At 37.9% G+C, this 21,326-nt stretch overlaps 1 protein-coding gene across 1 annotated transcript in view; it reads left to right on the forward strand.

The window, feature by feature from the left end:
- The window catches only part of LOC135363088 (alpha-mannosidase 2-like), a 153,633-nt gene that overhangs the window by 30,925 nt on the left and 101,382 nt on the right, over nucleotides 1-21,326 (forward strand). The window contains exons 5-7 of the mRNA XM_064583782.1: nucleotides 8,625-8,752; nucleotides 17,320-17,493; nucleotides 20,229-20,415. Coding sequence (XP_064439852.1) covers nucleotides 8,625-8,752; nucleotides 17,320-17,493; nucleotides 20,229-20,415 — 489 coding nt within the window. The remainder of the gene's footprint in view (nucleotides 1-8,624; nucleotides 8,753-17,319; nucleotides 17,494-20,228; nucleotides 20,416-21,326) is intronic.

Here is a 21,326-nt window from a genome sequence, read left to right on the forward strand (position 1 = left end):
ATTAACATGGAAAGGTGTGCATTGGTATAGTATTAAGTAAAAGAAGTTGGTCAAAAACTGTGCCTACCATAACCCCTTATGCATTTATAGCAAGATAGTGAATAAATTTTTGAATTTTATTCTTTAATCTCATATATATTTTGATTCATTATGAATGAGCATTTTATTAATTTGTTTTGGAAAATGGTAGAGTGAAGTAATATTCACTATACAGTGAAATATTTAAAGACGATCCTCTTTTTTTTTGTTTTCTTTTTTCTTTTTTTTTTTAAGATTTTATTTATTTATTTGAGACAGATTTCATTCTTTTTTATGGCTAATATTCCATTATGTATATATATATATACATATATATATGACGGCTTTATCCATTAGTCAATGGACATTTAGGGTCTTTCCATAATTTGGCTGTTGTTGATAATAGTGCTGTAAACTTTGGGGTATATGTATCCCTTTGAATTAGTATTTTTGTATCCTTTGGGTAAATGCCTAGTGCAGTGCTGGGTTGTAGGGTAGTCCTATTTTTAACTTTTTGAGGATACTCCATACTGTTATGCAAACTGCACCAGTTTGCATGAAGAATATCCTCTTATTAAAACTTAACAGAAATGGGGGTCCTTGGGTGGCTCAGTCAGTTAAGCATCTGCCTTCGCCTCGGGTCATGATCCCAGGGTCCTGGGCCCGTGTCAGGCTTCCTGCTCAGTGGGGAGTCTGCTTCTCCCTCTCCCTCTCCCTCTTCCCCCGCTCATGCTCTCTACCCCCCTTCTCTCTCTCTCGCTCACATCAATAAAATCTTAAAAAAAAAAAGATTAATTGAGCCATCTAATATTGGAAATATTCTTAAATAACATTTCATGATTATTTTATGCTATAGCTATGTTAGTTTTCAATGTTTAGGAGAAATCGGTATAATATTTATAGTTTAGAAAAAATTTTTCATTTAATTAATGTGTTAATGTAAGTCCCAAGTGTATAAAGGGTACACAGTGAAAGGTAAGAGATGAACCACTCTTGTCTCTTTGCCATCTAGTTCTTCCCACAGAATGCAGCTGCTGTGAACTCTATTATAGATATACAGGAAAACATATGTACATATACCTGTGTGCAAATACATGTTTATTATGCAAATGATAGCATGGCACGTACATTGTGCTGATCTTTTTCTGAATGAGTCTTTTTTTATTGTAAAATATTCATAACGTAAAACTTAGCATCTTACTGATTTTATTTGTACCATTTGATTGCATTAAGTACATTCACATTGCTGTGCAGTCATAACTATCATCTGTCTCTAGAACTTTTTCATGATCTCAAACTGTAACCGTACCTGTTACACAATAACTTGCCACTCACCTTCCCCGTCCTGCCTCTGGCATCACCATTCTACTTTCTGTTTCTGTAAGTTTGACTACTTTAGGTACCTCATATGAATGGAATAATACGTGTCTCGCTTTGATTTCACTTAGCACAAAGTCTTCAGGGTTCATCCATGCTGAAGCATGTATCAGAATTCCCTTCCTTTTTTAAGGCTGAATAATGATATTTTATTGCATGAATATACCACATTTTACTTATCCATTCATCCATCATTGGACATTTGGGTTGTTTCTATCTTTTGGCTATTGTGAATAATACTGCTGTGAACCTAGGTGTTCAAATATCTGTTCAAGTCCCAGCTTTTAATTCTTTTGTGTGTATATCCAGAAGTGGAATTGCTGGACATGTAGTAATTCTATGTTTGAATTTTTGCAGGACCCCTCATGTTTTCCACAGCAACTGTACCCCTTTACATTGCCACCCACAATGTTCAATAGCTCTGCATCCTTGACACCTATTTGCTGTTTTTTTTTTTTTTTAATCTAATTTCCATCCTAATGGATATTGTACCATGCTTTTCAATCTTAATATATCTTGGAGAACCTTTCAGGAAAGAAGAGCCCTTCTTTTTAAAGACAGTATAAAAATCTATTTTTTTGACTCTTCCCAGTGGGTGACCATGTAGTTTTATTTCTGGTCTTTTGTGAATGCATGGAATGTATCTTTATATTTAGTGTGTATAATGCTTCTGTTTATTTTTATACTTTATTTTTTGACTTAATTTGAATGAACATGTATAAAAGTGTATATGCATTTTACAATTTGATAGTTACTGCCAGAAATGTGTAACAATACCAATTTCCATACATCTTTGACCTCATAGTATGTTACACAACTTTTTGATCTTTCTAATATGATAAATAAAAGTGACATCTTGAAGTTTTAATTTGCATTTCCTTATGAGTGAGGCTAAATTTCTTTTCATTTTTGGGAGGCCATCATTTCTGAAATATATGCTGCATATTCTTTGTTCACTTGTCTTTTGAGTTATTGGTATCCTTTTTAATAGGAACCCTGAGTGTTAAATGGTGAGGAAACTAGGTGTGACTCCTGCCCTCACAGAGCTTACAGTCTATGGAGGGAGAAAGACAGTAAACATATAGTGTGTAATTAAGTTTTGTGATAAATGTTATAAAAGGAAAGTTTTGGGCTTTATGACAGATAACTGTATAGGTGGCTGAGCTTTAGACGAGATGTGGTGGCTAGGAAAGGCTCCAGGTGGATCCACAAGAGCCGGTGAGGCAGGTGTTGGGAGGGAAAAGATGCCAGGCAGAGAGTGCGTGGACAGTGAAATGAAAGGAGTGTGGCTGGAATGAAGTGAGGAAGGAATGATGAGAGAACACATTTGCCATCTGTCCCTCACGTTCTAAATCTTTATATAATTTATTTTAGAAAGAGAGAATGTGTGAGCAGGGGGAGGGGCAGAAGAAGGGGGAGAGAGAGAGAATCTGTAGTAGACTCTGCACTGAGATCAGAGCCTGACCTGGGTCTCGATCTCGCCACCCTGAGATCATGACCTGAGCTGAAACCCAAGTCAGATGCTCAGCCAGCTGTGCCACCCAGGCGCCCCCTCGTGTACTATAGTTTTAAAGATAGACGTCAACAATATTCAGAAGTATACGATGAATATCCCCAATTAGTATTCTATGAGGGGTCTTAAAACAGGTTTTATTTTTGTTCTCATATATTAGGTACTTCCCATGAAAGGCGTATGAATCAGGCACATGATAAGCAAATGTTTTTAGGCTATCAATTGATTTGTTGGGAGCCTCCATCTTTTGAATTTTCCACGTAACTAAATTTTTATTTAAGAATGAATCCCTGTACATCATCTTATATTATTTCATATTTCCCCAGATGTGTGATTACAAATTCAATTCGTTTTCTCATGTGAAATTAATTTGTGGTTCTTTGAAGCTGGCTAAATGATGCATTTTCTACTACTAAGTTATCTGTAACCATTTCTGCATTAGGGAAAAAAGCTCTTTGAGTCTATCTTTCTATGTGTGGCCAAGTTCCAAATGTGTGATGAGTCTACAGAGGGGAAAAAGTGACACTCAGAGAAAATGATTTGCAGCTTCGTGTGGTCAGCAAGGACATTCTTAAGTGTAAATTCTGCATCTTAGGCAAATTGAGCTGTGACAGATATGCTAAGCCTAATTTTGATCGGTTATTTTGTTAAGCTTATTATACCAAATTCCTAGGCAATGAAATAGTAGAAACAGAAATGTGTAATGCTGTTACCAGTGGTTACAAGTCAGCCATTTGAAAAAGTGAAACAGGAGTGTTGTTAATGTTGAAGTTAATGCCTGGTTTCCTATTTTCTGTATGTCTATATTCTTCTCTTTCCCTCCCTTTCCCTGTCTTTTCACTTTTGTTTCTAGATCTCATGTTTATTAGGAAATACGAGGAAAAGTGTACATGCAAAAATTTTGCCAGAAGCCAGTCTCTTGGCAGAAACGATGAATAGATCCGATGGAGTGGGCATGTCTTTTTCGATTTTGTATTCCTCTGGGCCAGAGAAATAGCTCAGTTTTGCTTGTTGAGCACTAAGTGCATGGACATTGGAAGCACCTGTATTCTAAGTGACTTTTTCTGTAGCTGTAGGTACTTCCCATTGCTTGATTAAAAAAAAAAAAAAAAATCAAAGTCTCAAATATACAGTTGCGGTCTGTCTTAATTTTATTTTCATCATGTTGCTAACAGTGGCAATTTATAAATATATAAATAATATATACTTAATATATAATATATATTTAATATATATTTATTTTATATATTATATATAAATAATATATATATAAATAAAAAAGCCACCTTTTTGTAGGCTACCATAGCCTTTCTATTATTGCTTATAAATATTTTTCTAAGTCTTTCCTGAGGTGGTGTTTCTGTAGACTGGCAGTTCTACTTTTTGTACTTGTTACTAAATGATGAAGATCATTGCTGTGTTTCTCAATCATCAGGTTAATGTTTTCCTCGTGTTTCTTTGGACCTTTTTTGTTTTTCTGTCATTCATGAGATACTTAACTGCATATATTCTAGAATACAGGCATATACATGGGAATTTTGTGCCCTTCTCTCTTCTGCAACTGCTGTGTGTGGGTTTCTGGTTTGGTTTGGTTTTGGTTTTGGGGAGTGTTTTTGCCTAACACAGTGAATATTTAATATAAGACCACACCTTCCTGCCTCTAGGAGTCTTCCAGTTTATCATCTGGTTTTCACCATTCTTATGTATAGACTAGGAAAACCAGGCAGTTCAGTGGAATAGGAGTACTCACCAACCTGATTGTTTGGCCAGGTGTCTAGTCATTGTTATATTGCTTCGTACTTCATATCATGTTTTTTTGTTGTTTTTTTTTTTTCCGTTTGGTTTTTCTTCTGCTTGGTTAGAGACACTATCCTACGAAAAGCTAAAACCTGTGTCCTTTCTGGCTTGCGACTGTGACATTCATGCCTGTTGTGACCTATTCATATAGTTTTTCTTAAAAACCTATATGAGCATGCTCTTTCAAAGTATCAGTCTTTTGGCTTATATGACATAATAACTTGGCTTTCTTACAAGTTTGTTTTAAATCCCTCTGAGTGAAGCTTTTATAAATAAAACTATATCCCATTCTTTTCCAGTAATGTAATTTGCTATTTTAATCATATAAATATTTAAAAAATTTATTTCTCAGCTTTATATTCTGGCCCACCAATGTGTCCTTTTCTGAGTAAGTCGCAATTACATGGTAGCTTTTTAACTGTAAAAATGCCTTTTACCAAGTGGGAGCGTAGGTTGCACCTCATTACTGCTTTCTAGAATGTTTCAGGCTGTTTGCACAGATTTATTCTTTTTATCTTTCACATTTCTTATTGCCTCTATTTCCTTTTATATTTTCCTTCTGCTTGGTCCTTGACTCTCCTTTTGATTGTTTTCTCCTCACCTCCTAGCTTCTCTGTTTCCTCTTTGTTTTAGTCCCTCCAAGCTTAATTTTTCTATCAGCCTCTTTTCTTGAACTTTTCATCTTCGGTTAGCTCCTTTGGGGTGTCTCACCATCCTATCGGACAGCCTTATCCAAATTTATATTTATGATCCCAAAGTGACCTCCCTTCTCACCTCCACTGTGTGTGTCACACTACGGTGCCGTTAGACACCAGGAATTAACACCCAAGACATACGTGCTTCCGTCCTTTGTTCTATTGCCAGTCGTTGCCCAATTCCCATGGATGATTTTTCATGAGACACCTCCTTTCTCTCCTTCCTCTTCCATATTTCCTACCACTTTCATATTTTTTAAAAAGATTTTATTTATTTCTCTGAGAGAGAGAGAGCAAGCAAGCAAGCAGGAGCAATGGGAGAGGGGCAGAGGGAGAAGCAGACTCCCCTATGAGCAGGGAGCCCGACACGGTGCTTGATCCCAGGACCCTGAGGTCATGACCTGAGCCGAAGACGGACACTCATCTGACTGAGCCACCCGGGGGCCCCACCACTTTCATATTCTGGGTCGTACCACCTCACACCCAGATTGTTCAGACCCCTTTCCACCTGGCCCCTTTCTGTCCAGTTTATTTTGCATATGTCTGTGAGCTTCATCTAATCTAAAACTTTCTGTCAATACTGACTTTGAGCCGAGAGTCTCGTTCAGTCATTCATCATTTATCTCACAACTGTCAGAGTGCCCCTTACATGCCACACACACTTCTCAGTGCTGGGTGTGGATAAGTGAGCAAAACAGCAGGTGCTAGGGCGCCTGGGTGGCTCAGTCGGTTAAGCGACTGCCTTCGGCTCAGGTCATGATCCTGGAGTCCCTGGATCGAGTCCCACATCAGGCTCCCTGCTCGGCAGGGAGTCTGCTTCTCCCTCTGACCCTCCCCCCTCTCATGTGCTCTCTCTCATTCTCTCTCTCTCAAATAAATAAATAAAATCTTTAAAAAAACACACACACACACACACAAAAAAAACAGCAGGTGCTAGTCCCTGCTCTCTGGGAGCTTACATTCTGCTCTCATGGTGGGTGGGGTTGAGGAGGGAGAGGGAGGAGACATACATGGAAACGGAACAAGGTAATTCTGGTTGGTGATAAATGCTATCGTGTGAGAGTGTGGTAGTATGGTGGGAGAACTGATTTAGGTTGGGTGCTCAGGGAGATTTCTCTGGGCAGGTTTTATTTGGGCTGAGACATGAGGACACCTGGGACCAATCAGTTTGGGAAAAATAGGAGAGAAGAAAATAAGTAGGTAAAAAAGATCGTGGAAAACATTTTAATGCATGGGAGGCTTTTCATGCCTTCCCAAAATTGACAAGTCAGTCTTTAAGATAACCATTGCATTCGAATAAGAACTCAATACTGATCACAGACATCTGGGGCATCATGGGGAGGAGGAAGGGATAGATTGTTTACAAATGGACCTGGGGAAATTAGTTAATGTATATAGTAGGTATGATTCTTTGCTCACTTAGCTGTTTCTTGGAGTCCATTCATGCCTGGGGATAGGGATCATGTAGCAAAATAAAACTGAGATGAGAAATTCCATCACTGGAGTGTTTTTTTTTAATTTTAATTTTTAGACTTCTTAATCTGTAATTTCTATTAACTGTTCAGAAGCAGCAAAGACTTTGTTTTGACCAATTTATTTCTGAAATTTTCCAAAAGATCTCTTTACTGGAGTGCTGAGATAAGGAGCCACGTTTCTATATTGATGGCCAGAGTTTAAATCCCAGATCTGTCCTGACGTCTCAGGCTTCCACGTACTGGTCATCAGACTTAAGAGCTGGGTCTGGGCCAAGGTCTCCGGAGTGTGGCTAAATCTGGCAATCACCAGAAAGATAAGAAAGAGAACTGACTGGAAGCAGTTTGACAGTAAGAATAGGATAAAATAGCCTTGGATTTAGTTGTGTTCTTAAAGAAATATGGGTTTTTTTGTTTTGTTTTGTTTTGTTTTGTTTTTGGAGATTCCCAGTTTGTATATTGTTAAGTTCTTGATTTGGGCCTCTGAGAATCTAAGGTTTGACTGGACATTTGGGTTTTTTTAGGCACTATAATGAGCCATCATAGTGTCCATGTGAAATTATGTTAGTTGGTGATTCCCATGGCAATACAGGATTAAATTAACATTTAAAAATTTTATACAAGGAATTATTCATTCATTTTTAAAATTTGTGTCCATTATCCACTCTCTCACTGGTTGTATGGTTATGCACATGTTTGAATAAATCAGATGTTGTGTTAATGTAGTGGATTCTGTTATAGGCTTTGTAGGAAAACGTTTATCTTCTATGCCTCTGGGCTGCTTTAACAAAATTTGGCTTGGTACTCGGCTGTTCAGGGTAGGTATCCGGTGATGTGTATCCTTATTAAAGCTGCTTTTCTTTCTGGAATTCTACACAATTTCTCAAGCCATCTTACTGCAGACTGACAAGTCTATGGCATTTAAGGTGTTTGCTTAAATTCTTGACCTCTATACTTCCTCAGGTACTTCTTCAAATTTTTAATAGTCTGCGATTTTGTTTTTTTTTTGGAGGAAGGGATCTTCTTGTAACAATTCAGTTGTTCCAGGGGTGGGGAATCTAGTTACCTTGTATGGCATTATGGCAAAGGAGTACCCAATGGACAGATAATGGTAATGTTAGAGCTTTTCACTCAGTAATGTAAAATAAACTATATAGACACATTTTAACTGAATCTGGAGCAAAGTGCTTTATGATGTTTTCTGTATTCCCAGAGGCATATGTTATTTACTGGCTTTACCTTTATTATTATTACTTTTGTGTAGTTTGCATGATTAACTTACCATTGTCAGAAGGACTAAAATGAATATTGATATTCAATATAGGTATATTGAAACAAATATCATGCTTAAAACGACAGCCCTCCAGTAAACATTCAGGACATACTGCAAGTAAAGCACCTTGCTAGGTGCTTTGTAAGATTCAGAAATAAATCAGATGTGTCTCCTGACATCAGGATCTTTGAAGTTGTCTGGGAGATTATAACCTTATGAAAAGGAACTTCCAAAGTGACCTGCAGAGGCTTTGCCTAGGAAGGAAGGGTCACATACACACGCTTCACTAAGGATGTTTTATCACCAGGGCCCCAAAGTTGAAATTTATTCCCTGGTTTAAAAAACTTTTTTAGTAACTCATGTAAGTAATGGTTATACTTGCTTAAGGGCTGTCCCTGATGTTTACGCTATTTTAAATCTTTTATTTGAACTTTTCTTGTATATGTTATTGTAAACTCCTATATTTATTTTCTCTCTAGTTTGCTACAGAATGGTCAGTTTGAAATTGTGACAGGTGGCTGGGTTATGCCTGATGAAGCTGCTCCACATTATTTTGCCTTAATTGACCAACTAATTGAAGGACATCAGTGGCTGGAAAAAAATCTAGGTATGTATTGACGTCTTTTTCCTTCATTTGGACTACTTTGGGCAATTAATTTTGGGGAACATGAGATGAGGCTCTATTTTATTTTTTTAAATAACTGATTTTCCCAGTATTTTTTTTATCCTTCATTAATTTATGATGTTTCCTCCATCATAAGCTAAGTTGCATAAATATAATGTGGTCACTTTTAGTGTCATCTACTTTGTAATCTATTATTTTGTGTACTGTTTTTATTAATTTTTAGAATAATTTTCTTCTAACAGTATCCCATTGGGATTTTAATTTTATATTAGTTAAGACTGTTGGTTAGAAGAGGCAAAAACCTAATTTACTTGCCAAAGAAAAAGAAGAACAAAAGGAAGGTATTAGTTTTGTCATTGAGAATTCAAGAGGTACGGTAGGTTCAGGTAAAGTTGGATTATATTGTTTGGACACTATCTCTTTTGGCTCTGCTTGCTTGCTTGCTTATTTATTTATTTATGAGAGAGATAGAGGGTGGGGGAGGGGCAGAGGGAAAGGGAAAGAGAGAATCTGAAGCAGTCCCCATGCCCAGCATGGAGCCCTACTCGGGGCTTGATCTCACAACCCTGAGATCATAACCTCAGCTGAAATCAAGAATCGGATGTTCAGTCGACTGAGCCACCCAGGCTCCACTTGGCTCTGCTTATTTTTGCATGGCCTTAGTCTTCTCCTGGTTCTCTTCACATGGTGAGTAAGAGGGCCATAGGCAACTAGGATTCTCATCTTCCCAGTCTAATCAGTAGAAGTTTTTCTTAATGTCTTACCTAATTGTCTCACTTTGGATTAAGTGCATAACTCTGAGCCAGTTTCTGTGGCCAGAGGTGTAGGGGCTGAAATCATCAAGCCCTAGTCAGTTTATTGGAAATGGTCATGCGGGAGAGGGGTTTGTGGAAGGCATGGTCCGCTCTACTGGAACCATGTGAATAGGTCCTCCATGGGAAAGAGGGATCTTGTTACCACAAGACATGGGGAAGAGGACACTGCCCTGATAAAACCAGGTGTTCACTACAACTGGTAAGAACATGGGACTCATTTAAATCTTTGCAGTACCTAGTATTTGTATCCTGCAATGTGGTATGTAATTCTTTTCAAATATTTCATATCTGAGTACAATTTTGTAGCACTTAGGAAATCCAGGTCCCCAGACACCAGCCAAGGGCAAACCTTCCAAGCAAGACCTTTCTAAAGATAGCACTTTCAGACCTCCTGTGTTATCTCTTTTTTGTGTACAGGTGTGATATCTGCAGCTTATTCTAATAACAACAACAATCACACCAATGATATGGCAAAAGAAAAAGTAAAGCAAATATGTTAATAATTGGTAAATCTGGTGGAGGAGTTTATGGGAGTTCTTCATATTTTTCTTAAACCTTTTCTTTTAAGTTTGAATTATTCCAAAATATAAAGAAAGAATGAATGGGGATGGCAAGGATTTTATCTCTAACACAGAAAAAAATTTTAAATAGGAAAAAAATAGAAATGCCAAGAAGGAAGTCCAATAAAAAACATCTATCCTTACCACACAGATACTGTGGAATTGTTTCACTGTGTTTAAACTGTGTAAAAACAATGTAGTTTATGCTAATCACAGATGCTACTGTGATCATGTATTGAGTTCTTTTCCTTCTGGAAGTCCAGAATCTTAATATGTACTGCTAGGCTGAGGATGCCTCCATGACCAGCCCCCAACAAATACCCTGAACGCTGAGTCTCTTCAGGAGCTTCCTTGTTTGATAGCATTTCACTTTTGTCACAGTTGTTTCAGTTGTCACAACATGGAGGGATTGAACCCATCCTTTGTGACTCCATAGGGAAAGGACTGTTAGAAGCTTGTGCTTGGTTTCCCGTGGACACTGTGCCCCCTGTGCCTTTTCCCTTTGTGGATTTTGCATTGTGTCCTTTCACTGTAATAAGTCATAGCTGTGAGTATGACCATATGCCGAGTCCTGTACATTTTCTTAACAGCTCACTAAATGGGGGTGGCAGACTTAGGGACCCCCTACACAGTGCCACTTTTCTTAAATAATTATGTTCTAAACCAGGAATATTTCTTTTATAAACTTCAGTTTGGGGATTTTTTTCTTTATGTTTAGCTTTTATTGACATATAAGTTCTATGCAGTGCAACATGCAAATCTTAACTATAGAGTTCAAGTTTTGGCAAATATATATACCCAGTTAAGCCACTTTTTCATCACCCCCGAAAGTTCCCTCATCCTCCTCAACTCTCCTGCAGCCAACTGCTCTCTGATTTCTATCACTGTAGATTATTTTTGCCTGTTTCAGAACTTCGTATATATGGACTGACTCCTTTGGATCCATCAGTTTTTGCTCAGCATAAATTTTCTTCTTAAAATTGTGTTGTCTCCAATATCATAAAATTTATCCACCTAAAGTATACAACTCAGTAGTTTTTAGTCTGTTCACAGAGTTGTGCAACCGTTGCCACCCTCTATTAGAACATTTTCAACATCCCCAAAAGAAATCTCTTACCCATTAATAGTCACACTCCTTTCTTGACTCCACCCTTCCCTGCCCCAGGCCCATACCACCACAAATCTACTTTTTTTTTTTTTTTTTAAGATGTATTCATGTATTTTAGAGACAGGAGAGAGTGTGGGGGGGGGGCAGAGGAAGGGCAGAGGGAGAGAGAGAATCCAAGTAAGACTCCCCACTGAGTACAGAGCCTGACATGGGGCTCAATCTCAGGACCCTAAAATCATGACCTGAGCCTAAATAAGAGTTGGACGCTTAACCGACTAATCACCCAGGAGCCCTCTCACCTGCTTTTTGTGTGGATGGTTTTGACTCTTCTGGACATTTTACATACACCGAATCATACAATATGGCCTTTGTAACTGGCTTCTTTTACTTGGCACGATGTTTTCAAGTTCATTCATGTTGTAGCATGTATCAGTGCTTCATTCCTTTTTATAGCTGAATAATACTATTTTGTTTGGAAAGACCACAGTTGTTTCTCCTTTTTTCAGTTGCTAGACATTTAGAGTGTTCCCCTTTTTGGCTACTGTGAATAATGCTGCTATACACACTTGTGTAAGGTTTTGTTTGTTTGTTTGTTTTTTGTTTTTTTTTCCCCAGCAAATATATTTTTTTAATTTAAATTCAATTAGTTAACATATAGTGTATTATTAGTTTCAGGGGTAGAATTTAGTGATTCATCACTTGCATATAACACCCAGTGCTCATTACATCAAGTGCCCTCCTTAATGACCACTGTCCAATTACCCCATCCCCCTACCCCACACTAGCGTAAGTTTTCGTGAGGACATATGTTTTCATTTCTTCTGAGTTTATACCTAGGAATGGAATTGCTGGGTCATATGGTAGCTCTGTGTTTAGCATTTTGAGGAGCTGCCTAATTGTTTTCCATAATGGCTGCACCATTTTACATTCCCCCCCAGCAATGTATGAGATTTCTAATTCCTCTACATGTGCAACATTTGTTATTGTCTTTTTTATTTTAGCCATGCTAGTGTGTATGAAATGGTCCCTCATTGTGGCTTTGACTTGCATTTCCCTAAAGACTAATGATGTTAAACGTTTTTTCATGTGTGTATTGGCTATTTATATATCTTCTTTGGAGAAATGTCTGTTCAAATTATTTGGCTATTTTTACATTTGGGTTCTTTGTCTTTTTATTGTTGACTTGTAAGAGTTCTTTGTATATTCTTGACGCTAGTTTCTTGTCAGACAATGATTTGCCAATACTTTTTTCCATTCTGTGGGTTGTTTTTCAGTTTCATGAAGGTGTCCTCTGATGCACAAAAGCTTTGATTTTGATGAAGTCCATTTTAGTTTTTCTTTTGTCACTTGTGTTTTGATGTCACAGCTAAGAAACCATTGTCTCACCTAAGGTCATAGGATTTACTTTGTGGTTTTTACCTAGGAACTTTATGGTTTTTAGCTCTTACATTTAGATAATGGACACATTTGAGAAATGGAATATCTTTTTGTAGCTTTGGCTGCATTTTGTAAATTCATGTTCTGTTTTGTTTTTTAAGCAATTTAGAACAACAGCATGTTGTTTTGGATACTTTATATTTGGTCATGGAATGCTTTTTAAATTGTTCTGTTTTTTGTTAATTTCTGCTTTTGTGACCTCTGTTATGCAAATATGATCATTATAAACCTTTTGAAGTTTGAGTTATTAAGATTATCTTTTGCCCAAAATATCATAAACTTTTTGAAGTTTGAGTTACCAACATTGTCTTTTGCCCAAAATACCTGTTTTTCTATCTGTTCCCTGACTTTTCTTAAGCTTTAATATTAAATGTACTTGGAATAATCCAGTGACTAATTATATTATTCATATTACTTCTGTTCTAATTTTTAAGTCTGTTAGGTTTGTCAAAAATTGAGGGGTGTATTTTATTCTTTTTAATGACCATTTCTTGTCATTTTTCCTAACAATTTTTACTTTATTATGTATTTGGTAATCTTGCTTGATGGCACAAAATCTTTTTCATGATCTTTCCTGGTATCATTGGCAAACATACCCTTTATAAAACTTTGGCGCTTTTTTATGCTGCGCTTTTACCTAAATTTGCCCCTTACCCCTTTTAAAACAGTACTTACCATACCAAGGAAAACCCTAGTGGGATACTGGGGTCCTTTCTAGGTCTCTGCCTAGCTCTCACCTCCTTTCATGTCAGAGTTTTAAAAAATATGGTTTACATTCTTCCTTTTCTGTATCATCACCTCCCAGGGACTCTTAAGTCCACTGCAGCTAGGTTGCTGCTCCTGTGGATCATGTGAGTTTGATAGGGAAAACATCCCTAACGTTGCTAAAATCTGACATCACTGTAGAATTTGATGGTGATTTTTACTCTCACTTGTAAGCTAATTCCGCCCTTGTTATTTGGGACATTGCAATCCTTTATTATTTTATAACTTAATTTTGATATAATTTCAAACTTATAAAAAGCTGCATGACAGCTGGGAAGGGCTCTTTCATATGTCCTGTACTTAGATTCATAATGCATGTTTTTCTGAACTATTTGACAGTAAGTTGGAGGCATCTTCTTTCTTTATCTTCCAATACTTCATTGTGTGTTTTCTAAGAAAATAAGGACATTTTCTTCTTAATCTCAGGAAACAAACTGAGGGTTGCTGGAGTGGTAGGGGGTGGGAGGGATGGGGTGGCTGGGTGATAGACTTTGGGGAGGGTATGTGCTATGGTGAGTGCTGTGAATTGTGTAAGACTGTTGAATCACAGACCTGTACCTCTGAAACAAATAATACATTATATGTCAAAATAAAAGAAGATAGCAGGAAGGGAAAAATGAAGGGGGGGAAATGGAGGGGGAGACGAACCAGGAGAGACTATGGACTCTGAGAAACAAACTGAGGGTTCTAGAGGGGAGGGGGTGGGGGGATGGGTTAGCCTGGTGATGGGTATTAAAGAGGGCACGTATTGAATGGAGCACTGGGTGTTATATGCAAACAATGAATGATGGAACACTACATCAAAAACTGATGATATAATGTATGGTGATTAACATAACAAAATTAAAAAAAGTTAAATTAAAAAAAAAAGGACATTTTCTTATATAACCAGAAGAAAGTTATCAAATCCAGAATGTTAGCAGTGATATAATACTGTAATCAAATTCATAGGCTATATTCAAATTCTCAATAGCATTTTTTTTTTTTTAATAAAAGGTGCTTTTTTTTTTTTCCCTTTAAGTCCAGGATCCAACCATGCTCATGTGTTGCATTTAGTTATCACATCTCTTCAGTCTCCTTTAATCTGGAACAGCTAGCTCCTCAGCCTTTTTAAAAAATTTCTTGACCTTGATATTTTTGAGGAGTGAAGGACTTTGTTGTAGGAAGTCCTTTTATTTGAGTATGTCCATTTCCTCACGATTAGCTTCAGGTTGTTTTTCCTTCCTTCCCTCCCTCCTTCTTTCCCTCCTTCCCGCTTTCCTTCCTTCCCTCCCTTCTTCCCTCCTTCCTAACCTAAACCAATCTACTTTTTTTTCTTTTTAAAGATTTTATTTATTTGTCAGAGAGATAGAGAGCACAAGCAGGGGGAGTGGCAGGGAGAGGGAGAAGCAGGCTCCCCGCTGAGCAGGGAGCCTGATGTGGGACTCGATCCCAGGATCCTGGGATCATGACCTGAGCTGAAGGCAGTCGCTTAAGGACTGAGCCACCCAGGTGCCCCTAAACCAATCTCCTTCTTTTGCTCGAATATCACTGCAGTGATGTTCTGTTGGCCTCAGTGCATCCTGTCAGGAGGCACATGATGTCTCCCTGTTCTAATACTGGTGCTGCTAGCCTTGGTCAGTTGCTTAATTTGGGTCTCTTAAGTTTCTTTGCTGTACTGTTACATCTTTCTTCTTTAATTAATAACTTATTTGTGGGGGACACATTGAGATTAGCTAAATATCCTGTTCCTCATCAAACTTGCCTGTTGTACTTTTAGGATCCATTGATGGTTTTCTAATTCTGTCATTCCTTCTATAATTATTAGTTGGCATTCTACTGAAAGGAATATACCTTTCCTTTTTGTTTTCCTTTATTTCCTATTTCTTTTTTTATTTTCTTTTTATTTAGGGCTCATGGATCTCGTGGCTTCTTATTTTATTCAATGGGTTATAACCCAGTACTATCATTGTTTATTTTGATGCCCCAATTGTCACACATTTGGATAGTGGAAGCCCCTACAGGCTATCTCCTGAGTTATTTTAATATGTTCCGATGATTCTTTGACCATTTCTTTACTTTATGCTGTAAGTATATGTTCCAGGCTTATTTTGTATTTTCCCAGCCACCGTCCTGGGATGAGCCATTTCTTTAAGGTTATTTTTAATAGAGCATAGTGTTTAGAAGTCATCATCTAGAAGCTAAGGTGTGCTCATTGGTCCTGAGGTGTTACTGTATCTAGGCCCTCCTGGGGCAGAGCTAGAAAATGGGTGTGGGTGTGGGTGTGTGTTACAAAACTGTAAGTTAGTGCTGGTACCTCCTATTTCAAGTCAGGGTTCTAAAGTACATTCTGCTCTCCCACATTTACATATTTGGTAGTTCCTTAACAGTGTGAACCCTGGCTCCCTGGTCTTAATTTGCTCAACCTTAGAATACATGAAAAGTAGTTCCAGAATTGTTAAACCATACCACCACAAAAAACCAAAAATACTAAATTGAGTGTGATTCAGTGAAACAACTGACAGCACAGAAATATGAGCTAAATTGGGTGGCTCAGTCAGTTAAGCATCTGCCTTTGGCCCAGGGTCCTGTGTTCAAGTTCTGCATCAGGCTCCCTGCTCAGCAGGGAGTCTTGCTTCACCCTTTACCCCTCCCCCCTGCTCGTGATCTCTCCCTCTCTCTCTCTCTCAAATAAATAAAATATTTTTAAAAAAGGTTTCTTTACAGTTTTTAGAGGTGAATTACATATGTGAAAAGCAAAAATATGTGGTCAGTTCTTTGAGTTTTGACACATATTCTTGGTCCTCTGAGAGTTCTGACTTTTTCTCCTCAGTCTCCTTTGCTGGCTTCCCAGCTCTGTGTTCATCTTCAAGATTGTTCCACAGAGTTCTTCCCTCCCCTCCATATTCTGATACTCTGTGTTACACCTATTTGCATGATATTCTTTGCAGTCAGGACCAAGATAAACTCATTTTTGTAATCCTAGAACCTCTCATAGTCTAGGTATATGGAAGTGCTAACCAGGTGTTTGAAAAAAATGCGCATAGTAATACTACGTCTATAGATTTCTATAGGTTGCATGTACAAGTTTGCTTTTGAGTATCCTGAATAAATAAAAGATCAGATTTGTATAATGCCAGATGACTAGTCTTCTTTCACTAATTCCAGTCTTTACATTTATTATGTTTTTTTTCACATTGTACCCTATGTGAAATTGAGCTATATCTTTAGTCAATGGCTCTTAACAGTTGCTGTTAGTCAGTTGTGGAAAATTCCATTAATCCTTTCTGGGTAGAGAGAAAGTACCAGCATTATATTATATTACAATTTTATTATATTTCACTAAGATTTAACGAAATTCGGTGCAGTTATTTTGGTCACTTCTGCTACTGTATAAAAAGATGATTTGAAGCTATTGTGAGGTATGACAGACAGCCTGAAAATTCCTTAACATTGGGATTGAGGAGTCCAGGTTGAAATAAGTTAGCTTACTTTTCCTTATTACATAGCAAGTTGCTGGGTTATCCACCTCAAAGGAAAACAAGACTGTGAGGTCTTAGAAGGATGGGGGCTAGGTCCTGTTTGTTTCTCTAGCTCCACTAAATGGCAGGAGCTTTCTAGTGTCTATGAGATGGCAGAGTGCTGATTTCAGTGCCGGTTGATTAACCTCTAGTGCGATTCCTCTGCCTGGGAAGAAGACATGGCAGGGGCAGCATCCTCCCGTCTGGGAGCCCTGCTGGGAACGTATGCTCAAGGGGAATGCTGGGCAGATGCCTTGTCCTCAGACCCAGAATACCATAGAACTCTGATGGCTCTGAATGGATTGTGACTTCTTTTCGTTTCATTATCAGTTAAAAAAATAACACTTATTTTCTTTATCGACAGGAGTGAAACCTCGGTCCGGTTGGTCTATTGATCCTTTTGGACATTCACCAACAATGGCTTATCTCCTCAAACACGCCGGATTTTCTCACATGCTTATTCAGAGAGTTCATTATGCAGTTAAAAAACATTTTGCATTGCATAAAACGCTGGAATTTTTTTGGAGACAGAATTGGGGTACGTAGGGTGTGATGAGAGTGGAAGATCTCACTTGACCTAGATGTTATTTCATAAGGGTTATGAACTCCTCCTGTTACGGGCTTTATTCAGAGTGTCAGTCTTGAAAATTAGGTTGCTTCAAGATATACGTTCTTACGATTTTTTTCCCAGTGTATTGGTGTTAAGATTCTCTTAAGCAGTGGTGAGGATATTTATCTATAGAACACCGTGGATTCTTTTTTATGCCTAAAGGAAGTAAATAAATGTAAGGAATTAGTCTTTTGCAAATAATGCTTTTACATGCTTCTGTTTTGAAAAGGACTTGTTTTATCACAAAGTTGAACATGTGTGAGAACTTATATCCAGTCTTTTATTTCACATTCAGCCTGTGTTTCCTCCTTCTGTCTTTCCTGTCTCTGCATCTAGTAAGAATTGCCTTTTAAACCATTAATCCTGTCCTCCTGAACAGCCCTCCTATTACCTGTCCTGCTTGTTTTCACGCTGTATTCTGTGGGTGCACAGGTGTTCCCAAGGTCATACTTCTACAGCTCTTTGCTGAGGGGTGGGAAGGAGACAAGATTTAGGCTTCTTGAGAGGTTTTTGCCTTTCCCAACCCCCATTTAATTCAGAATACCTTATTATTTCTTTTTCTTTATTGAGTTCTTTATTCTGGGCCATGCATTGTACTGTATGCTTTATATCTGCTCTCTCACTAGATCTTTATCCTTTATCTTCTCTTCTCTCATTATCCCTTTTAAATGGTGAAGAAATGGATGCTTAGAGCTGTGAAGCCTTTTGCCAAAGTCGTACAGGTAGTAGGTACAGAGGCGAGATCTGAATCCAGCTTTGTGTAGTTCAGAAGCCCAGGCTTTTAAGCCCCTGCCATTCACTGCTTTCCCGGTACTGGGCTTTCAGTAAGATTTCATCCACAAAAAGGGTTTCGTTGCTAAAACAATGTTCAGAAATTACTGCATTGCATCATACTTGTTTTCCTGTGTAAGTTAGATCCCCCCTTAAGTGTTTTCAAAAAATCGTTTGTAAATCTAGACAGTAACTTCCTGATACATACTGCTGTTTTTTCAATAAGGAAAGAGATTAACTATATAATTTTTTATTCTGGAAATTAAAACCTGTAGGGAAAACGAGAACTTGTAGGGGGTTATATCCTGTATAGTTTGATCAAATGCAAAGAGCATATTAATTAAAAAAAAGGGATTGTTAATTTGAAGAGGCCCTACTTAACAGTATTGCCTACATTCAAATTGCCCATAAATACCAATCAGCAAGAAAGTACTGAGTACTTTTATGTACTTAATACCATGCTTGGAAGAAATACAGAAAACTTCCTTGCCTATCAGGAAATTATAGTCTTAATTTGATGAAAGACAAGACCAACAGCAGCAGATAAACTGAAACGTGTAAATGAGCTGCTAAATAGTATGGCTGAGGCGAAGGGGTGGGGCTGTTGAGTGTCTTTGATCTACCGGAGAAGGGAAGAGGAGTTGTCACCGAGGGCCTCTGTGCGGTTAGCAAGCATTAGTGACCAGATCCGTGATGTCACACTCGAGTGTGATTCAGTGAAGCAACTGACAGCACAAAAATATACAAATTATAAAAGCTTTAAATTTTGGAAAAGAGCTGGTAATTAACTAAATGGAGCACGAGATAGAACTGGAATATGTTAGCACTTACCAGATAGATTTGAACATGTTGCTTCAAAATTATGCTTTGGAACTCATTTGAGCTTCTTTGTGTGTTCTGGTTCTTAATGAAGGAGGTATTTTCATTTTTTAAAACGTGCGGGTTGCTTTTTTGTTTTCGTTGTTGTGTCTGTCTTTGTCATAAAAGCAGCACATAACCCATTGCTGAAAAGTAGAAATCCACACTTTATAAATAAAGAGGGAGAGGTATTTACAGGTCAGGAGCCTAAAAGGTAACCATTTTTAACCCTTGCTCAAGTCCTCCATCACTGGGTGGTAGGCTTCTGACCTCTCAAGGGCAGTGATAACAACACTTGCTGGCATTCGGGATTTAATTAAAGACAGTTCTGCGTCAGGAACCAGTGCTCCCTTTCAGTATATTTTTTGTTTGCTTCGTTTTTATTCTTGGGTTTGTTTGTTTGTTTTGGTTTTAAGAAGTACTTCCCCTTGTCCTGTGCTGCTTTCTTGGTGAAAAGTCCTGGTGGCTCTTCATTGGTGAACAACGGGGAGACTCTGTGAACTCTTCCGGTTGCCCTTTCTTCTCCTCACAGCGAGAAATAGATAGGAATTTGCCCAGCATTCTCACAAGCCTCCCGACTTCTTCCTTTCCTCCTTTTATTCTCTTCCTCTCTCCTTCTCTCCTTTCCTCTGCGGCTAGTGTCATGGTCTTCCCCAGTGTGTCCCGTTACTGATGTGGGGACAGATGTGGCAAGGAGCTGGCAGCCAGGGATGGACACAGCCCATATTTTTGGATGAGCCAGGGATAACTTTTGCTTCTGTTCGTTTGTATCTTTCCAGGCCAGCACACGCTGGTCCGTGATGGGTCTCTGCTCAGTTTAGATAGAGGAGGTAGAGAGAGACTGAGATGTGAGTCTCTTCCTTCAGGCTGGTGGTCTTTAAATGCCACTGGAGTTTATGTATGAGTAGTAGTTAAGTAGGTTGTAGATTTAGGGTGGAGCTTGCATTATATATGTAGAAAGTACTGGCATTTTGAACAGTTTTGGGAAAACACAATTTATAAATCCAGGTTTGTCTGTTGGCTCTTTATTTTAGATCTGGGATCTGGCACAGATATTTTTTGCCACATGATGCCTTTCTACAGCTATGACATCCCTCGTACGTGTGGACCTGATCCTAAAATATGCTGCCAGTTTGATTTTAAACGGCTTCCCGGAGGCAGATTTGGTTGTCCCTGGGGAGTCCCCCCAGAAACAATACATCTTGGAAATGTCCAAAAGAGGTATGAAAATATGCATTTCATTAAGACAGCATCTTGAGCAAAGCAACAACTCTGCTGCTCTTTGCTAAAGGGTTCAGTAGCCAACATTATCCATGCTCAAGGTACTTATTCAACCAGATCTAAAGCAACTTAAAAATGCAGAGCTTTGACTGTGCCTTTTATGTGTTATAACTTAATGGAAAATGAACAACAGTTGATCAATATACAATGGAGAACCTATAACAGTCTGTTATTACCCTCTCCTTTGCCCTCATTATAAAAGCCTTCTGCTGCTTTTGATTGATCTCACATACTTTAGTTGATAATAAAACTTCTGGTCTCTATTGTATACATTGGTAAGAAAAGCAACCCAACTGCAAAAACAGGTTTATTGAAATGGAACACATAAAGAGTATAATTATCTGTTCTTTTAATACAATTTCAATAGTAGTGGATGCTGCCCAGCTCTGATGAATACACTCTTTCGATCATTCTGATATTTTTGACTTACAGACAATTTTTAATTAGGAATATTTATACTTAAAGATAATTACTTAAATAAAAAAGGGATGAATCATTTTTTTTAGGAAGAAAATTATGCTCATGACAGAAGCATCTCATTACCTATACTTGTCATTTGTTTGCTTTTAAAGTTTAATTTCTTCACTTAAAAATTACTGGTGTATAATGCCTTTAAATAAGACATTGTGTTGCAATATAAACCACTCACCTCTGGCAGAAAAATGATACAGGCTTTTATTTTATTTTTTTAGATCGATCATGTTATTTATTAAACACATGAGGAGATTTTTGAGAGTGAGGGGGGTAGCTATAAACAGTTAAAGTAGGATGACAGCCATAAATTCTGCAAACCACAACATTCATTAACTGTTTTTAAGACCCTGGAATTTCTGGTTTCTGAAAACCTACTC

The sequence above is a fragment of the Mirounga angustirostris genome, unplaced genomic scaffold, assembly GCF_029215605.1.
Source record: "Mirounga angustirostris isolate CCGP_5_RB_7025 unplaced genomic scaffold, mMirAng1.0.hap1 SCAF_18, whole genome shotgun sequence".
NCBI lineage: Eukaryota > Metazoa > Chordata > Mammalia > Carnivora > Phocidae > Mirounga > Mirounga angustirostris.